The following is a 21,911-nucleotide window of genomic DNA, read 5'->3' as shown; positions in this document are numbered from 1 at the left end:
TTCTTCCTTCCCTCCTCCCCTGTTTCACCCCACATTCATTTTGTGGTAGAAATAATATTGGCTCCTTCAAACCAACTAAAAAAAATGTGGGTGGAATATGGTATTATTTTGTGTTTCTCAAAGTATTTTTAAGATGCTGCTAGCAGAAGGGTTTTGTGTTGTAGGAGACCAGAATATGCTGTCCCAAATAAGGCACTTTTTTTATAAGTATTATTTTGAGAAACAGACATAGTGAAGCTCTGAAAACAGTACAAATTACCCATTTCTAAAGAACTTTATATGGAAGAGGAAATCTCCATTTGTAATGGTGTCTCACTGTTTGAAACGGGAAGAGAAGGACTGAATCACTAGAGATTCCTATCAGTGGAGAAGGCATCAGCTCAAGTCTTTAAAACAAACTTTACTCTTGTTTTCCATGCTTTTTCTGGTCACCTTCCCATTATTTGCCTCCCCTTCATATTTCTTTCAGTTGAAGACCCTATATAAGCTAGAGTTCAAGACCACTTCTTGGAGAACTTTTCCCTGTTTCCTTTTCTTTTGTGTGCATATATTTGGTTTCTCTTGTTGATTTGTCCTTTGGGGGATCCTAGCTAAGAACTCAGGAGGGTACAGGGGAAATTATTTTCTTCTTCCACTCCATGATCAGTAATGGAAAAATAAAAGTTTTAAGCATATTTTAGAAAGGTATGTTCTGATTAATTGAGAAGTTGGAATTGGAATGGAAATAATGAGAATATACATAACCCATATGATTTTATTAGGACACAGGCCATCCAAATGAAATGTTGACTAGTGCTCAGTTAAATGGGAGCTACTGAATCAGATTATACTTAGCTACTGTTTAATGTCACTTGAGACATGTTGTTTTATGGAAAAAATGAACAGTTCTCAAAGATTAAATTATGTTAATTTATTACCAAGGTCTGTTAGATACAATAGATCCTTTTTCAGTTTTAAAACGTATTGTTTTTGTTGCTGTAAGTGACAGTTGAAAAGAAGACATTTTAAGAAACCTTTTTATAGTATTATGAAATGCTGAGTTTTTCTTAACACTATTTAGTGGAAACTGAGAGCTTAATGAAACCTGAAAGAAAAGAGAAAATAATTTTATGCACTAATTTTCAACCCCAGGGCTACAGATACCCCAAGAATATTGCTTACTGATCCCAAAGAAAGAACCTGGAGGATTCAGTGAAAAGGTTTTGGATATTTTATTTCTCTTGCACTCCTCAGTGGTGGCAGGCTGGGACACAGTGGAGGGCCGCACTGTACCTACAACCTGGGGGAATGTATGGAATGGATTGCATGTTCACTGTACAGGTAGATTTCTTCAGATGTTTTATGTGCATATTCTTTTACTTTAAATCCAAAGTCACTCTGCTTTGTTTCTCACCTTAAGATTGGAGATGGGGGAAGAACCTGTTTTCCCTTTCCACTTCCTTTATTATCATATTCTTCTGAGTCCTTATCTGCCTGCAAACTTCCCTAGGATTAGTGGGTTAGAAAAACTTATGTAGGCTGGGGCTGTAGCTAAGTGGTAGAGCACTTGCCTCCTCATCCATGTGAGGTACTGGGGTCGATCCTCAGCACCACATTAAAAAATATTTTTAAAAAACTTATGAGTATACCTTCCTTCTTCTCACTCCCATGTCTTTTAAATGTCTTTAAAAAATCATATAAAAATTCTTTAAGATCTGAAAAGAGCCTTCTTTAAGACTGAAATGTTAGTAACAGAGAAGGAGCTTCGAGGGGAAAAGCAGAAATTTCCCTTGGATTTCTAAGTGTAAGGCTGTGTGTTCCTATGTATTCAATTTGTGTTCGCTGTTGAACTTTCTTCAAGTGTGGCTGGATATCTTCTTTTTCTTTACAGAGAGGAATCCCCCACTGGGATTCTCTCTATTTAAAATTTGCTTCTGTCTTATTGAGGAAGAAGGATTGCCATTAGTTGCAGAATTTCTCAAAGTGAATTTTTAAGGTCATTTAATTTTTCTTTTTTGCATAAAACAATATTGTGGTTTTATTTATAATAGCTAAAAACCAGAATCAACTCGAGTGTCTATCAAGAAGTGACTAGTTGAATAAATACAGTGACATAGTTTGTGCCTGTAAAAGAGAATCGGGAAAGTCTCCACACCTCAAGAGGACTGACCCTCGGGACATATTTTCAAATGAGAGAAAAAAATGTAAATCCTATGTATGGTATGCTCCTTTTTATATAGGAAAGATGGGGTAATCAGAATATACAAATATTTTTATTTTGTAAAGAGAAACTATAAATATAAATTAACCAAAAAATTACTTATAGGATATGAGAAGGAGAGAAGAAAATAAGACGTCCCTTAACATTTTTTATATATAATTTTGACTTTTGGACCATGTAAGTGTTTTGAATATTTGAAATTAAATTGAAATTAAAACTAATTTGAAATAAAATTAAAATGTTCATACGTAAATTTAATAGTTTCCTACAATCTTTAGTCTAAAATCTTCCCCAGACCTTTACTCTGATTCTAATGGAATTGCATCCCAGTGTCAAATAAACACCCAAGGACAAGAAACTGCTTCCTGATAGAACTGTCAAATTTTACCTTGCTGGTGGGTTAGGATTGACCATTTCTGCTGGCTTTACTGTTCCCTAAATCATATTCTGACATTATCAACTTTGATCCACTCATACTGGAAACCATACCAATTCCATAGAGTTGGCAACAGCGCCATCTGGTGGGGAAAACCTAATACTGTAAATGCAGTGTTTTTTTTAAGGGCTGTTTTTATTTTGTTATTTTTAAAATTTATTTTTATTTTTACATACTGCATTTTGATTCATTGTACACATATGGGGTAAAACTTTTCATTTCTATGGTTGTACACGATGTAAATTAGCACCATTCATATACTCATACATGCATTTAGGGTAATGATGTTTGTCTCATTCCACTATCTTTCCTTCTCCCCCCCTTTCCCTCCCCTAATTTCCCTCTACACAATCCAACATTCCTCCATTCTTCTCTCATCCACCTCCGCCTGCATTATGTATCAGCATCCATTTATCAGAGAAAACATTTGGCCTTTGGTTTTTTGGGATTGGCTTATTTCACTTAGCATGATATTTTAGCATGATATTCTCCAACTCCAACCATTTACCTGCAAATGTCATAATTTTATTCTTCTTTATGGCTAGATAATATTCCATTGTGCATATATACCACAGTTTCTTTATCCATTCATCTATTGAAGGGCATCTAGGTTGGTTCCACAAGCTATTGTGAATTGAGCTGCTATAAACATTGATGTGACTGCATTACTGTAATAATGCTGATTTTAAATCCTTTGGGTATAAACTAGGGAGTGGGATAGCTGGGTCAAATGGTGGGTCCATTCCAAGTTTTCTGAGGACTCTCCGTACTGCTTTCCAGAGTGACTACACCAATTTGCAACTCCACCAAACACCTGTTATTGCTTATATTCTTGGTAATAACCATTCTAACTGGAGTGAGATGAAATCTTAGGGTCGTTTTGATTTGCATTTCTCTAATTACTAGAGATGTTGAACACTTTTTCATATATTTGTTGATCACTTGTATATCTTCTGTGAAATGTCTGTTTAGTTCCTTATCCCATTTATAGATTGGGTTCTTTGTATTTTGGGTGTAAAGTTTTTTAAGTTCTTTATAAATTTTGGAGATTAGCACTCTGTCTGAAGCGCACTGCATGTGGAAAAGATTTTCTCCCATTCTGTAGGCTTTCTTTATTGTTGATTATTTCTTTTGCTGAGAAGAAGCTTTTTAGTTTGAATCCATCTCATTTATTGATTCTTGCTTTCACATCTTGCATTCTGGGAGTCTTGTTAAGGAAGTCTGGTCCTAAGCCAACATGATGAAGATTTGGGCCTACTTTTTCTTCTGTTTGGTGCAGGGTATCTGGTCTTATTCCTAGGTCCTTGATCCATTTTTGAGTTAAGTTTTGTGCAGGGTGAGAGATAGGGGTTTAATTTCATTTTACTGCATATGGATTTCCAGTTTTCCCAGCACCATTTGTTGAAGAAGTTATCTTTTCTCCATTGTATGTTTTTGGTACCTTTGTCTCGTATGAGATAACTGTATTTGTGTGGGTTTGTCTCTGTGTCTTCTATTTTGTACTTGGCCTACCTGTCTGTTTTGGTGCCAATACCATGCCATTTTTGTTACTGTTGCTCTGTAGTATAGTTTAAGGTATGGTATTGTGATACCTCCTGCATCACTCTTGCTGCTAAGAATTACTTTGGCTATTCTGAATCTCTTATTCTTCCAAATGAATTTCATGATTGCTTTCTCAATTTCTATGCGGTACATCATTGTTATTTTAATTGGAATTGCATTGATCTGTTCAATGTCTTTGATAGTATGGCCATTTTGACACTATTAATTCTGCCTATCCAAGAACATGGGAGATCTTTCCATCTTCTAAGATTTTTTAAAATTTCTTTCTTTAGTGTTCTGTAGTTTTCATTGTAGAGGTCTTTCACCTCTTTTGTTAGATCGATTCCCACTTTTTTTTTTTTTTTTTTTTTTAGGCTATTGTGAATGGAATAGTTTTCCTAATTTCTCTTTCAGAGGATTCATCACTTATGAATAGAAATGCTAAATTTATGCATGTTGATTTTATATCCTGCTACTTTGATAAATTCATTTATTAGTTCTAGAAGTTTTCTAGTGGAGTTTTTTGGATCCTCTAAATATAGAATCATGTCATCAGCAAATAGTGACATCTTGAGTTCTTCTTTTCCTATTCATATCCCTTTAATTTCTTTGGTCTGTCTAATTGCTCTGGGTAGTGTTTCAAGGACAATGTTGAACAGAAGTGGTGAAAGAGGGTGTTCCAGTTTTTAGAGGGAATGCTTTCAGTTTTTTTCCATTTAGAATGATGTTGGCCGTGGACTTAGCATAGATAGCCTTTACAATGTTAAGGTATGTTCCTACCATCCCTATTTTTCATGTTTTAGCATGAAGGGGTGCTGCATTTCATCAAATGCTTTTTTCTGCATCTTTTGAAACAATCATATGATTCTTAACTTTATTGGTGTGATGAATTACATTTATTGATTTCCAGATGTTGAACCAATATTGCATCCCTGGGAGGGGTCATTTAGTTTCATCTTTTCTTCCCTTTCTCTTTCTGTTCTCATCCTCTTACATGTTCTTAGGCTGATTGGCAGGCCACCTCAGGTGGCCTGTTTATCTCATCACTTGTCTGTCTTATTAGATAGAACCCTTTATTCTCTTACTTCATCTCTCCCCTCCAACACCTTTTAGCCAGGAATATCGAGGTACAGAATTGGGACGTGTTTTTTTTTTTTTTCCAAGAACTTGGCTTTACTGCCCCCACTCCCCATTTTAAAGTATTGAATTCTTAGAAATAGAACTTTGACTTTCTAGAAATATGGATATTCTTGCCAACGTTCACATAATTGCAGGTTCTCAGATATACAGGGAATTCTTTTTGCTTGACCGTATTGGTCAGGTTTCTGGTTCATTCTGTTTTTGATTATGAAATTACCCTATGTTCTAGGTCATGTGGCAGGTACTTCCCCTGCCATTTTTCAGATTTTCTGAATCCCAACCCAACGGGTTGAATTGGTCTAGAGAGTTCTATTCCTCGGGGAGCATCAAACTATTTCACAGAAAAGAAAGTATGGCCTATTAAATAAGATCATTCTTCTAAGGATATATATTAGTTTTGAAACTAACTAGGGCTCATTATGACTTTAGCCATTATTTGAAATTGTTCTCAACTATTTTACCCAAGCAGCAAAACTTTTTGGGTGTCTACTATATACTAGGTACTGGTTAGTTCTGAAGATAAATTGGTGAGCAAGACCTTTCTGTCTAAACAGACAGATACAGGGTGGTCTGGAAATACATGAGAGGCCCAGCCTCAACATGTGTGCAAGTGTGAGTGGTTTAGTGATGAGCATGAGGTAGGAAAAGAATTGTAGAAGGAGTTATGTTTAAGCTGAGACCTACCAAATGAGGGATTTGGGAAGAAGTTCAGAGCAGAAGACAAAGAATATAATTGGTGCAAGTGTGCAAGGGTTTCTTAAGTGTAGAATGACAGTGTACAAGTGAGAGGTAATACTGTGAAAATGAGAGGAGAGAATGCTAACTTGGGGAAAGTTTAGTCTGCCCAAATTTCGGAGTATGAGGTTGTTGGGGATTCAGTTCTGAATCTGTATGTAGCAAGAAACCACATCAGTACTCTTGTGTAATATGTGTTAAAACAGTTTATCCTGATGTCAACTTGGAGAGGTGTTTAAGTGCTTTTAACAGGGGCATTGAATAGAATAGATTTCCAGTTTAGAAAGATACTTTCTTGTGGAAAGAGTAGATTGGAAGTGGGTAGGATTGAGGTAAAGAAGTTATTTAGGAAGCTATTGTAGAAATCCAGGTTAGAGATTATGGTGATATGAGCTGGGGTAGACGTAATAAAGGGGCAGAAAATGGGATAGGTTTAAGACAGATGTTTAGGAGGAGATTTGGTGGAATTTCATGATGGATTGTATGTGAAGGATAAAGAGATCTACTAAGATCTGGGAGGAAGAGGGTATGGAGTGGGCTGGTGACGGGGAAGGAACTGAATTTAATTTGGGGCTTGTTAAGTGAGAGATGCCTGTGGGCAATTCAGTGGGAGTAGTTATTTTGAACCAAAGTGTCTTGTTGATTATGTAAATCTGAAATCAGGTTGCTTTCTTTCTAGGCAAGGAGTGTTAACTTTGGGACTCATGTAGGTATGGTGTGCTTTAGAGTAGATGTTCATTTTATCAATTAACTTGTAAGTGATTGGAAACTGGGAAAATGATTTTAGAATAATGCAGAAGTCTACTGGTTCAATGTAGTTTTTTTGCTGGATATCGGGAGGCAGGATGTTGGGAGACATACATAATTTTTGCTAAGCAGGAAAATGTGTTTTCCTCAGTTGTACTATGAACAGGAATTCTTTGGTCTGTATTTTAAGAAAGTAAAAGAAAACAAATGCCTACTCCTGGGGCATCTTCCACCATAAGGTAAATCTCCAGGTTTTGGCAGTCCCTGGAGCACATAGCTTTGCATTGTTTCAGCACCTGACAGTCTTATTCTGATTGAAGTATTGCCCTTATTTCCACTTTATTTCCGTGTCTTTTAAATCTGTACTGTGGTAGTCTTTGTTGAGATGGAGCTGCCTGACTAAGTGGTCTAAATCATGTCCCCAAGGACCATTTAGTTTTCATTAGCACTAAAATTAAGTTGTTTAGGTTCTGAGCAGACCGCCCCACTCTGTTTTTCCTGTAAGCTCTGTGCAGTTTTATAGAACACAAGGATTTGTTTTAAGAAACTAATTATGTTACAGTAGAGATGCCTTATATTGAAAATTTGTTAGTAGAAAAGATTATGCATGGAAATGTGACAGAAATGGTGAAAAGAAAAATAAGTCCAGAATGGAATCCTAAAATACACCAGTGTTTATTGGCCAGGGACAGAACAAGAAACCCATAAAAGACAGTGGGGTGGAGTCAGGGGTGGGGGTTGAGAAAAACCAGGAAGACAGAGACAAACCAGAAAAGTAGACTTGTAGTGGAAGCCTCCATGGTCTAGGAATGCAGCTGAGTGGTAGAGCACTTGCTTGACTAGCTTGCATGACAAGGTTTGATTCCTGTCACTGGGGGTGTGCAGGGGAGCCTTCCTGTGTCTCAGACCTTTCCCCATTTCTTGTGGCAAAGAACATGTTCTAGACTCATGCATTTCATTCCCAGACCCCTAAAAAAAAAGCTGTTTCTCCAAGGCAGTCCTGATTATTAGAAAACAGTAGTTACCAATCACAATCTATTGGGCAACAGTGAGTGATAATTGTTTCTGGATTTTTCAATAAAGAGAACGATGAATATATATTTTGTGTTTTAAGAGAAAATAGATCCTGAATTCAGTATTTCTTACTCAAGTTTAGGTTTTTACTTCTTTGATATTATATATATATTTTTCTTATGTTGAAAATCTTCTTCTTAAAATGACATTAACATTGTTACAAACTTGCCTAATCTTAATGTATATAGTTTCAGAATAACAATACCAATATTATTACAGAGAATAAAATCACTTGAAATAATTGCTGTGTTTGCCTCATGTCAAATTGTAGTGACTTAGCTTTTCATACTTTTCTAAAATATTTAATCTGATTTTCACAACTTTTATTTTTATACTCATTGGTTTTTACATTGATATTTGATATTTAAAGTACATGCTAGTACAACTATTGTAAACAGAATGCAAATAAGTATGATTATCATTTGGCAAACTCCCAGCTCCACAGATCAGAGAATTATGTAGGTATATCAGCAAGCAGCCCCAACGAGTAGCTTTTTGGATGCTGTAGAAACTAAGTAATATGTTTTACTGAGTTATTAGAAATCCTCAGTAAATCAAAGAACTATCAGGAGCACTCCTATTATAATAATCCTTCTTGTTTGGGTATGTGATGTAAGCAGTGGTTTCTTAGAACTTTTTTTAAAAACTTTTATTAAATATCATTAATCATTTATTTAGATAGGATGTTAGTCTGGTTACTATCATGTGTTAGTACATGTACATGTGTTAGTACATGTACATGTGTTACAGTTTGAATAGTCTCAAAAGTTCATGTGTTGGAAAATTAATCCCCACTTCATCAATTAATTGCATTTAGAGGTAGAGTCTTTGGGAAGGAATTAGGATTAGTTGAGGTCATGAGGAAGGTACCCCCATAGTGACTTGAGAGGATTTATAAAAAGAGGAAGGGAGATCCAAGCTAGGATGTGTGTGATCTCTTGCTGTGTACTAACTTCTGGCTTATATGATGAAGTAGGATATCCTTCTCAGATGCTAAGCAGATGCTACACTGTGTTCTTGTATTTCTTAGCTTCCAGAACCACAAGCCAGATAAACTTCTTCGAGTTATTTGGTTCAGGTTTTTGCAACAGCAATAGAAAATAGATTAAGATACACATAATTTATAAATAAATATGCATTTATTAGGTATACGTGCTCATGGGGTAAAACCTTCAGTATGAATCTACATAGGAGGTATATATTTTTAGAATTTACTTCAAATTTACATTTTAACATATGTTATACAAAGTTCATAGTTTTTCTCCCTGGTGGGTGTGTGCATGTGTGTGTGTATTTAGTTGTGGATGGATACAATATCTTTATTATTTTATTTTTTGATGTGGTGCTCAGGATTAAACTCAGTGACTAGGCAAGTGCTCTACTACTGAGCTACAAGCCCAACCCTACCCCCTGGCTTTTTAAAATTTAAAGTAAACCTATACTTCCAAAAATGGTAGACTGTTAATGTGTAAATAAGTTAAATTTTTTCTTCAATTATTTGTTGTCGAGTGTTATTTCCATCTAAAATGATGAAAATAACATGAATTTTATATGCATACATAAAAATAACATGAATTATGTATCTGATAAGATAAAAATGGTGTTGACATCTACATATTAGCTTATCAAAATACATTGCTATTACATAATCAGTATATTAATATGCATCAGTATGTAACATTAGCCTATTAGTGTTAGTGTGAGAAGCACTATAAAGTCTACTTTTACTGTGCAGGTTGCTGATCTGTCTACTGTCTAATGATGTGGTCCCAGAGATATGTTTTGAAGCTTATTTTATACTTATGATACTTCTATACCATAGTGGAAACATGATGAGAAAATGATTTGAATTTCGAGGAAGTTTTCAAGATGGTGGCCTAGAGGGTGGCTGCATTTCATGTTGCTCCAGGACTCAGGATTCAAAAGAGGAGATATTGAGACACTTGGGACCAACTCAAAGCAGCCGGGTGACTCTCACCCGTTGGGAAGGCGTCCCGGATGGGACGGTGGTCCCGGAACGCAGGAAACTTTGTGAAGTAGGGCTGCCGGCGAGATGCCCCTCCCCCCGCTGGAGCAGTGAACTCGGACAACTGGGAGTGCCGAAAAGGAGGCCGATCGGCACAGCGCTGGGACTCGGAGCAACCACTGGGGCTCCGGCGGCTGCCCAGGGGAGGAGCAGCGAGGAGAGCTGTGTGAACTCAGGACACCGGGGCCTGCCCTGAGAAGGAGGAGGAGGAACGTGGCCGCGTGGATTCGGAGTGACTACACCAGAGCTACAGGCGGTTGCCAGAGGAGAAGCTGCGTGGCGAGCTGTTTGGACTCAGAACGACCGCTTCTGAACACCGGGGCTGGCCCTGAGGATGAGGAGGAGGAAGAGGAGCGCAGCCGCTTGGATTCAGAGTGACTACACCAGAGCTACAGGCGGTTGCCAGAGGAGGGGCTGCGTGGCGAGCTGTTTGGAATCAGACCACTTCTGAACCCCGGGGCCTGCCCAGAGGAGTAGGAGGAGGAGGAGGAGGAGGAGCGCGGCGGGTCCTTTGGACTCGCAGTGACTGCATTAGCGCTCCAGGCGGCTGCTCAGAGGAGAAGGCGAGTGGTTAGTTGTTTGGACTTAAAGTGACAACGCCTGAACACAGGGGGGCTGCCTGGAGGAGAGGCGTGGTGGGTCACTTGGTCTTGAGTGGCCGCATCAGAGCTCCGGGCGGTTGCTCAGAGGACCCGTGCTGCGGGTCACGTGGATTCAGAGCCACTCAGAGCGACTGCTCCTGAACACTCGGGGGGTTATCTGGAGAAGGAGGAGGAACAGGGAGGGTCACTTCGACTCGGAGTGATTGATTGCCCAGGGCTACGGGTGGTTGGTGGGAGGTGGAGGCACACAGTGAGTTTCTTGGACTCCTAGTGACCGCACCGGAATACTGAGCGGCTGTCTGGAGGAAGAGGCGTGTGGCGGGTCTCTGGGTCTCAGAGCGATTGTACGGGGCCCCAGGTGGCTGCTCAGAGGAGGGGCCGCATAACCAGGCGATTAGGTGCAGAGCAGGGTCCCAGGATCTAGGAGGCTTCTTGGTGGAAGAGCCGCACAGAGACAGGCTTAGGGCGGAGTGAAGGTTCCAGGCCTGCGGGCAGATTCTCTGAGGAGGGGCAGCCTAAGGAGATTCATCTGCGAAGGGTGAGGCTCCCAGGCCCAGGAGGTAGGGCCGGGCCCCTGGGAACTTTGCAGAGGAAGGCAGCCCAGCCCAGGCGGTAGCTGTAAATTGAGGGGAACCTCTAGGAGGGTACTGACCAGCGAGACCTCCCCACCGGGTGAGTCGTCCCTGCCGGGTGAGGTTTCCCCACAAGGACGGTAAAACTAGAGACTCAGGCCCAAACAGGCCTTGCCTCAGCCCACAGCCTAGGTCCCCTTTGGATGACCATTGGTCAACAAGTGGAGGCACCTCTGCCTACTAGCAGGGATTATACCCCACCTGAAGGCCACCACTCCTAGAGAGGCAGCTTCCTTGTGGAGCACCGCATTATCAACTTCCTCCAAGACTTCAGCCTACTGAAGGCTAAGGGGGGATATATATAGAAATCTTCAGGGACATTGTAAGTCAATAGAGGAAATCTGCAATATCTCAGCGGTCCACTGATACCTGAACAATATGAGAAAACAAGGAAAGAATATGCTGCAAACAAATCTAGATGTTACATCAATAAAACCCAATGACAGCATGGCAGAAGAAATGACAGAAAAGGAGTTCAGAATGTACATAATTAAAATGATCAGAGAAGCAAACGATGAGATGAAAGAGCAAATGCAAGCATTGAATGATCGCACCAATCGACAGTTAAAAGAGCAAATACAGGAAGCAAAAGATCATTTCAATAAAGAGTTAGAGATATTGAAAAAAAACCAAACAGAAATCCTTGACATGAAGGAAACAATAAACCAAATTAAGAACTCCATAGAAAGCATATCCAATAGGATAGAACACCTGGAAGACAGAACCTCAGACATTGAAGACAAAATATTTAACCTTGAAAACAAAGTTGAACAAACAGAGAAGATGGTAAGAAATCATGAACAGAATCTACAAGAACTATGGGATATCATGAAAAGGCCAAATTTAAGAATTATTGGGATTGAGGAAGGCCTAGAGAAACAAGCCAAAGGAATGAACAACCTATTCAATGAAATAATATCAGAAAATTTCCCAAATCTGAAGAATGAAATGGAAAATCAAGTTCAAGAGGCTTATAGGACTCCAAATACACAAAATTACAACAGACCCACACCAAGGCACATTATAATGAAAATACCGAACATACAAAATAAAGACAGAATTTTAAAGGCTGTGAGAGAAAAGAACCAAATTACATTCAGGGGGAAACCAATACGGATATCAGCAGACTTTTCAATCCAGACCCTAAAAGCTAGAAGGGCCTGGAACAACATTTTTCAAGCCCTGAAAGAAAATGGATGCCAACCAAGAATCTTATACCCAGCAAAACTTACCTTCAAATTTGACGATGAAATAAAATCCTTCCATGATAAACAAAAGCTAAAAGAATTTACAAAAGAAAGCCAGCATTACAGAACATTCTCAGCAAAATATTCCATGAGGAAGAGATGAAAAACAAAGAAGCAAATCAGCAAAGGGAGGAATTATCCTAAAGGAATTGTCAAATAAAGGAGGAAACAAGTTGTGTCAAACAAATAAATAAATAAAATTTTAAAAATGAACCAAATGACCGGGAAACCAAATCATATCTTTATAATAACCCTGAATGTTAATGGCCTGAATTCATCAATCAAAAGACATAGACTGGCAGATTGGATTAAAAAGAAAGATCCAACAATATGTTGCCTGCAAGAGACTCACCTCATAGAAAAAGATACCCATAGACTAAAGGTGAAAGGATGGGGAAAAACATACCATGCACATGGACTCAGCAAAAAAGCTGGAGTATCCATCCTCATTTCAGATAATGTGGACTTCAAGCCAAAGTTAGTCAGAAGGGATAAAGAAGGACATTTCATACTGCTTAAGGGAAGCATAAATCAGCAAGACATAACAATCATAAACATCTATGCCCCAAACAGTGGCTCATCCATGTATGTCAAACAAATCCTTCTCAATCTCAGAAACCAAATAGAACATAACACAATAATACTAGGTGATTTTAACACGCCTCTCTCACCACTGGTCAGATGTTCCAAACAAAAATTGAACAAAGAAACCATAGATCTCAATAACACAATCAATAATTTAGACTTAACGGACATTTATAGAATATACCATCCAACCAAGAGCGAATACACTTTCTTCTCAGCAGCACAGGGATCCTTCTCTAAAATAGACCATATATTATGCCACAAAGCTAATGTTAGCAAATACAAGAAGATAGAGACACTAGCATGTATTCTATCAGATCATAATGGATTGAAGTTAGAAATAAATGAAAGAGTAAAACACAGAAACTATTCCAACATCTGGAGATTAAACAATATGCTATTATATGATGAATGGATAACAGAAGATATTAGGAAGGAAATTAAAAAATTCTTAGAGGTAAATGAGAACAAAGAAACATCATATCAAAACCTCTGGGACACTATGAAAGCAGTACTTAGAGGGAAATTTATTTCATGGAGCGCATTTAATAAAAGAAGTAAAACTCAACAAATAAACGACCTAACACTACAGCTCAAAGCCCTAGAAAAAGAAGAACAGACCAGCACCAAAAGTAGTAGACGACAGGAAATAGTTAAACTCAGAGCTGAAATCAATGAAATTGAAACAAAAGAAACAATACAAAAAATTGACAAAATAAATAGTTGGTTCTTCGAAAAAATAAACAAAATTGATAAACCTTTAGCCACACTAACAAAGAGAAGACGAGAGAAAACCCAAATCACTAAAATTCGGAATGAACAAGGAAATATCACAACAGACAGGATTGAAATACAAAACATAATTAGAAGCTATTTTGAAAATCTATACTCCAACAAAATAGAAAATTTCGAAGACATCAACAGGTTTCTAGAGACATATGAATTGCCTAAACTGAACGAGGAGGACATAAACAATTTAAATAGATCAATTTCAAGTACTGAAATAGAAGAAGTCATCAAAAGCCTACCAACAAAGAAAAGTCTGGGACCAGATGGGTTCTCAGCCGAGTTCTACAAAACCTTTAAAGAAGAGCTCATTCCAATACTTCTCAAAGTATTCCATAAAATAGAAGAGGAGGGAACCCTCCCAAACTCATTCTATGAAGCCAATATCACACTGATACCTAAACCAGACAGAGACTCATCAAGGAAAGAACATTTCAGACCAATATCCTTAATGAACATCGATGCAAAAATTCTGAACAAAATTTTAGCAAATCGCATACAAAAACATATTAAAAAGATAGTGCACCATGATCAAGTTGGTTTCATCCCAGGTATGCAAGTTTGGTTCAACATCAGGAAATCAATAAACGTAATTCACCATATTAATAGACTTAAAGTCAAGAATCACATGATTATTTCAATAGATGCAGAAAAAGCATTTGATAAAATACAGCACCCCTTCATGCTCAAAACACTAGAAAAAATAGGGATAGTGGGAACATTCCTTAACATTGTAAAGGCCATCTATGCTAAGCCCATGGCTAATATCATTCTAAATGGTGAAAAACTGAAAGCATTCCCCCTAAAAACTGGAACAAGGCAGGGATGCCCTCTTTCACCACTTCTATTTAACATCGTTCTTGAGACTCTGGCCAGAGCAATTAGACAAACCAAAGAAATTAAAGGGATATGAATTGGAAAAGAAGAACTCAAACTATCCCTGTTCGCTGATGACATGATTATATATTTAGAGGAACCTGGAAATTCCACCAGAAAACCCTTAGAACTCATAAGTGAATTCAGTAAAGTAGCAGGTTACAAGATCAATGCTCATAAATCCAACGCATTTTTATACATAAGTGATGAATCTTCAGAAAGAGAAATTAGGAAAACTACCCCATTCCCAATAGCCTCTAAAAAAATAAAATACTTGGGAATCAATCTCACAAAAGAGGTGAAAGACCTCTACAATGAGAACTATACAACACTAAAGAAAGAAATTAAAGAACACCTTAGAAGATGGAAAGATCTTCCATGTTCTTGGATAGGAAGAATTAATATTGTCAAAATGGCCATACTACCTAAAGTGCTGTACAAATTCAATGCAATTCCAATTAAAATCCCAATGACGTACCTTACAGAAATAGAGCAAGCAATTATGAAATTCATCTGGAAGAATAAGAAACCCAGAATAGCTAAAGCAATCCTTAGCAGGAAGAGTGAAACAGGGGGTATTGCAATACCAGATCTTCAACTCTACTACAAAGCAATAGTAACAAAAACGGCATGGTATTGGTACCAAAATAGAAAGGTAGATCAATGGTACAGAATAGAGGACACGGACACAAACCCAAATAAATACAATTTTCTCATACTAGACAAAGGGGCCAAAAATATGCAATGGAGAAAGATAGCCTCTTCAACAAATGGTGCTGGGAGAATTGGAAATCCATATGCAACAGAATGAAACTAAACCCATATCTCTCACCATGCACGAAACTAAACTCAAAATGGATTAAGGACCTCGGAATCAGACCAGAGACCCTGCAGATTATAGAAGAAAAAGTAGGTCCAAATCTTCACCTTGTTGGTCTAGGACCAGACTTCCTTAACAGGACTCCCATAGCACAAGAAATAAAAGCTAGAATCAACCACTGGGATAGATTCAAACTAAAAAGCTTTCTCTCAGCAAAGGAAACTATCAGCAATGCGAAGAAAGAGCCTACAGAGTGAGAGAATATCTTTGCCAATCATACTTCAGGTAGAGCGCTAATCTCCAGAATCTATAAAGAACTCAAAAAACTCTACTCCAAGAATTCAAATAATCCAGTCGACAAATGGGCTAAGGAAATGAATAGACACTTCACAGAAGAAGATCTACAAGCAATCAACAAACATATGGAAAAATGTTCAACATCTCTAGTAATAAGAGAAATGCAAATCAAAACCACCCTAAGATTCCATCTCACCCCAATTAGAATGGCGATTATCAAGAATACGAGCAACAACAGGTGTTGGCGAGGATGTGGGGAGAAAGGTACACTCATACATTGCTGGTGGGACTGCAAATTAGTGCAGCCACTCTGGAAAGCAGTGTGGAGATTCCTTAGAAAACTCGGAATGGACCCTCCATTTGACCCAGCTATCCCACTCCTTGGCCTATACCCAAAGGACTTAAAATCAGCATACTACAGAGATACAGCCACATCAATGTTCACAGCTGCTCAATTCACAATAGCCAGACTGTGGAACCAACCTAGATGCCCTTCAATTGATGAGTGGATAAAGAAACTGTGGTATATATATACAATGGAATATTACTCAGCCATAGAGAATGATAAAATTATGGCATTTGTAGGCAAATGGTTGAAATTGGAGAATATCATGCTAAGTGAGATAAGCCAATCTCAAAAAGCCAAAGGACGAATGATATCGCTAATAAGTGGAGGATGACACATAATGGGGGGGAGGGAAGGGTTAGTGTTAGGGTTAGAGTTAGGGTTAGGGAGGGGGGCAAGTATGGAGGAAGGAAGTACTGTATAGAGGGTAAAGATGGGTGGGAGGGGTGGGGGGAAGGGAAAAAATAACAGAATGAATCAAACAACATTACTCTATGTAAATTTATGATTACACAAATGGTATGCCTTTGCGCCATGTACAAACAGAGAAACAACATGTATCCCATTTGTTTACAATAAAAAAAATATTAAAAGAAAAATGATTTGAATTTCTAACAAAAAATACCCATTTAAAAGCACCCTTTATAATCATGAGTGATGGTAAGAGAAGACTCACATGTTCTCCATTTCGATGCAGCATTTATTCTCGACAGGAGTTTACTCATGCTTTCTGATTAGAAATAAAATCCATGATTCTTTGCAATTTTTAAGTCATATCACCCTATTGTGTATTTGAGTTTGTTGTTTTCTTAACTGGCTGTCTGTTCTACTTAGTCTTGAGCATTCGTTTTTCATACACCAAACTGTCTACACATCTCTATGTTTGTGTGTTGGAAGGTTAATCTTATTGCTTTTTGTGTAGACTAGTAATATCTGGAATATAAAATGAATGCTTATTCCTAGCTACTTATTAACATATTTGTATTTTTGACGGACCAGCCTGGGCAACCTAGTATACACCCTCCCATACCTTCCATCCTTGCCTCCTGTCTCAAACAAACAAACATCCTGTGAATCTGTTTTCTCTTTGGTTCTAGTCATAGCCATTCCTCATATGTCTGATTATTTTTCAGTTATTTCTAATTACTTAAAATGTAGATTTTTTTTTTATTTTGAGCCCTAGAATGACATTATTTTCTATTACCTGTGTTTCTGCTAGGTATTTATTAGGTTAAGGATACCAGTAATCCTAGATAATTTTACTCTAGTCAGCAGAGGGAGGTTTTGAGACTGGACTCAAATGCTGATTCTAGGCCACCCTCACTCCCAAGGCTTAGCTTTTAGGGACTTAGCTTAGCAAGCCCTAAATTACAAATTTTGTTTCGTTAGCAGGTAGAACTTGATTGAATCTGTTGAAAGCTGTCTTTAGCTTTTTACCCTCATAGGATTATGTGGGTTAGATTCTGAAAATAATTTTATTTTCTATGATCAATTACAGAAAGATACACAATAAGTACTTATGTAAAATTCTCAGTTTATAACTGAATATTAAGGTGAACCAGATGGGTTCCATAGCATACTTAGGTTTAGTACTTAGGTTTGAGGTTTGTTTTTATCTGAAATAACTACCAGTATGATATTTTAAAACATTAGAATTGATTCATCTTATTAAAAAGTAGAAATTCCTTATAGGGGAAATAAATAAAACTTTAATCCTATGAGAAGATTTGAACATATTTCTTTTAAATAATAGCTGAAACAAACTGTATGTAAATACTTTACATGATGATCTAAATGTGATAGATGAAAATGTAAATATTTTAGAAGATAATATGGGAAAATATCTTGATGACCTTGGTGGTAGAGAGGGATTACTTAAATAATGCACCATAAGCAATTCCAAAACATTGGATTGTGTTAAATTTAAGAATTTTAGCCAGGCACCCATAATCCCAGTGGCTCTGGAGACTGAGACAGAAGGATCATGAGTTCAAAGTGAGCCAGCAGTGGTGAGGTGTAAGCATCGCAGTGAGACTCTGTCTCTAAATAAAATAAAAGTAGGGCTGAGAATGTGGCTCAGTAATTGAGTGCTCCCTAGTTCAATCCCCAGTACACACACACACACACACACACACACACACACACACACAAAATTTGTCTCTTCCAAGACATCAAATGATTGAAATGGCAAGCCACAGATTGAAAAGATATTTGGAATATATATATTTAACAAGGAATCATATCCAGAATACATAATAAGGGAAATTTAATAGAAAAATGTGAAAAGATTATAATAAATATTCACATAGAGAATGTCCAGATGGCTAGTACATATGAGAAAACATTCACCTGCACTATTCTTGAATTACAAACTAAAACCACAATGACATACAACTGACCCTTGAACAACACACATCTGAACAGGTTTTTTTTTTTTTTTTTTTTTGAGATTTATGACAATTGGAAAAAATTCAGGTAAACCGTATAACATAGACATATCAAAAAATTAAAAGGTATATCATAAACATATAAAATATAAATAGACACTAGTCTGTTTTATCATTTAATTCTGTAAAATATTACTACCCCCCAAAACAAACAAACAAACAAACAAACAAACAAAAAAACCCTCATTTGAGTGCCTTCCCAGCTTAGGAGATGGAGAGACTATAGAGTTTGTTGTGAAAGAAAAAAGGATGAGAAGGCAGCAAGTGCTCCAGTCCTGGTGGAGTTCCAGTTTGGGGGAGTACATGTGCAGTGTTGATGGTTATGGATGCTGTCCCTGTGAGGGGCCAGATGGGAATTCAGAGACAAAACAGCATCGCTTGTCTTCTGCAAGTGGACTGCAGGTGTGGATACAGTATTTCTGTATTGTAAATTTAAGTAGTGTGTTTACCTATTTTTCTCTCCTTTTGACTATCTCTGCTTCTTTTTATATGTTTGCTTTGTTTTCTGTGTTGTACAGTCTCAGCCTTCTCAGATTTTTGGTTTCTACCCCCATATAATTTCAACTTTTACTTGGCTCTCAGATCTTCTTTAACTCAAATTTCTAAAGACCTATTAGCATCGTTGCCTGTCATCAACTGACAGCTGCCCCCTGTGTTTCTGTTTAAATACCTAAGAGTAAGAACCTTGTCTAATTCACTTCCCCTTCTTTTCTCCCCAGGCCTCCAAATTCTAAAAAAGTCTCAGTTGGCTGCCCTTGAATCCATTGTTCATCTTCTGTTCAGCCAGTGTTGGGGGGAGGGAAAAAAGTCCCTAGGCAGAGCAAATTTCTGTAGAGAAAGGGCGGTGATCGGGCAGGCAGTGGCCTTCTTTTGTATGTCTTTGTTGCTTAAAATTATATGATTTGTTGAAATTGTAAAAGCTTAATTTGAGAAGAAATGGCATGAACCCCTGTGGCTAGTAGAATGAGAGGAGGAAAAGCTGTGGAAGCTAAAGTCAGAGAGATAACCTGCGCAAGATTATGTAGAGCCTGGCAGGCTGTGGAATAGAGTTTGAAATACACACACCCTCACATGATGTGTATTATTATATGTGAAATTTAAATCTGATTTATTCAAATATATCACATTTATTCAAATAGATACACAGGAAGTTTAAAAGGTTACTTACCAAATTGATAATAGCTATGTGTCTCTGCAAGACTAGGACTGAGAATTGTAATTTGTAAAATTCAAAGTTAATTAAAAGAGGAGGGGTCAGCCAGTTGAGACCTGGAGTTCTACCTTCTAGGCAGCTTTTCTGGGTCCTGTAGCTCAATAGAACATAGTCTGAAATTGTTAATTCAGTCTTTTTTTAAAAAAAGTTCAGCACCATGTTCCTGAATAGTTATTAAATTTCAGTTATATTATGATAAAAGTAGAGAATGGAATACAAGGCAAAGGCCCTTAAAATAGTAAAGGAGATTGTTAATATAACTAATTTTTATGAGAATTATAAGATTTTATTATAATTTTGAAGTATATAAGTCTAATTTGGATTACTCTTGTCAGTTGACCATGTCCTAATGCAGAACCTATAATATAAATAATCACAATCATAATCTAATATTATGGATATAACTTACAAATGTTTACAGCCATGGTCATATTTAGTGAATAAAGAATGTTATTTATTGCCATGTTTATGGACATGATCTATTTAATTTTAAGATTAGCACATGGTACATGAAGTTTATAAGAAATTGCATATGTTTCTAAGTATTTCTGTATTGAAAGACAAAGTTTTTAAGAACTTACAAGTGGCTGAACTGAATTTGAAAACACTTGAAGGAGATGAGACAATTTTGATGAAAAATTAAAAGAATCAAAGAAATGAATCCCTTTCAATTTTCCAAGATACACTGGTTAAAAAGAATTAAGAACAAGAAGTGTAACAATAAAAGAAGTTCTGAATAATGTGAAGAGTGTAGCACAGGAAATTACAATGATGCCAACTACCATAAACTTGGATGCTTTGTCATCATGTGTGCTTCCTGTTTCAGATATGTTTAGTATTCAAATATCTGTCATATATTTTCAGTGACATTCAGCAGGTTCAAGATAGACTCTCAGTCAAATCTTTTAGTAATAAATTTTTAAGTTTTATAATTATCCTCATTAAATGTTATATCTGAGAAAAATTATGTTGCTCATTTGATTTGATGAAATATATAAGTAAATAAAATGTGCTAAATATTCTTTTTAAAATTACTTAAATTTGATAGAATAGCTTGGTTGTGCTTTTTGGATTATTATTGCCACTAATAAGCAACACTGGGTGGTTTTGAGAAAAGTTAGTATTCTATAATGCTGCATCTTTGCCACATCTGTTTTGATATGAGAGGGAATTGGGGAAGAGAGTATGAAACAACACTGATTGAAAACATTTAAGTTAAAACAAATTAGTTTCAGATATCAGGGATTCCCATTTATTTTTGTCTGGCAAGTTCTTCTGAAATTGTGTGGTTTGGGTCTTCTCTCTAACCTATATCCTGAAACAAATTCCTTTGAATATAATTTACTTGCTTTGTATTATTTGTGTTTATGCTTTCAATTTTTACAGTGTTTTTGAACAAAATATTTTTCCTTATATCCCTAGGGAGTTGGTATCTCAGTTCATGGACAATTCCGAGTGGCTACTGAGAAGTCTGTTTTTGCAATGCCAGAAACAGCAATAGGTAAAAAATGAATTTTTTATGATTACTTTCAGAATCATCTTCCTTTCAAACACTTTGCTGTTGTTGAAGGAATGAATTAATTGAATCTTGTGTGAGATACAACAATGAAAGGAGGGTTGGAAATATTATGAACAATATTATGCTAATAAAGGAAAGCAAGGGGCTGGGGTCGTGACTCAGTGGTGGAGTGCTAACCTAGAAAGCGCAAGGCCCTGGGTTCGATCCTCAGCACCTTGTAAAAATAAAATAAAGATGTTGTGTCGTCTACAACTAAAAAAAATTAAAATTAAAATATATATATTTAAAAAATAAAAATAAAGGACAGTAAGCAAGAAAAAAAGCAAGGTAAACCTCACACTAACTCTAGCTTTACACCTTGAGTTTCCAGGCCTGGTATAGTCTCTCATTTGGGAAAGGCAAGCTAAGAGGCTAGGGAAACAGGACATATAGAATTCCTAGAAGAGAGGACCATAGAGGAGAGAGTTGCAGAGAGAAAACTCTGGGGAGCTGAGGGATTCTTGTTTAAGGAGAAGGTAGCCTAATTTCAAGCCCAGGCTCTGTAACACTTAGCGATCAAGCAGAGGAAGTGGAGTCAGCAAGGGAGCCTGGAAAGATGCAGCCACTGAGGGCAGTGGAAGTGTGTGCGTTGTGGAAGGGAA

At 37.2% G+C, this 21,911-nt stretch overlaps 1 protein-coding gene across 4 annotated transcripts in view; it reads left to right on the top strand.

The window, feature by feature from the left end:
• HIBCH (3-hydroxyisobutyryl-CoA hydrolase) overlaps positions 1 to 21,911 on the top strand; it is a 117,537-nt gene that overhangs the window by 60,256 nt on the left and 35,370 nt on the right. For 2 of the 4 annotated variants that reach the window (XM_079135117.1, XM_079135116.1), the window contains exon 7: positions 21,174 to 21,252. In XM_079135117.1, the coding sequence (XP_078991243.1) occupies positions 21,174 to 21,252 (79 nt within the window). Of the gene's footprint in view, positions 1 to 1,276; positions 1,321 to 18,741; positions 18,941 to 21,173; positions 21,253 to 21,911 lie in introns of those variants that run through there. The other 2 variants (XM_079135119.1, XM_079135118.1) reach the window with 2 other exon arrangements.

This window comes from Sciurus vulgaris (genome assembly GCF_902686455.1).
Source record: "Sciurus vulgaris genome assembly, chromosome: 3".
Lineage (NCBI taxonomy): Eukaryota > Metazoa > Chordata > Mammalia > Rodentia > Sciuridae > Sciurus > Sciurus vulgaris.
The sequence above is the reverse complement of the archived record's forward strand: the minus strand, read 5'-3'. Positions and strand labels throughout refer to the sequence as shown.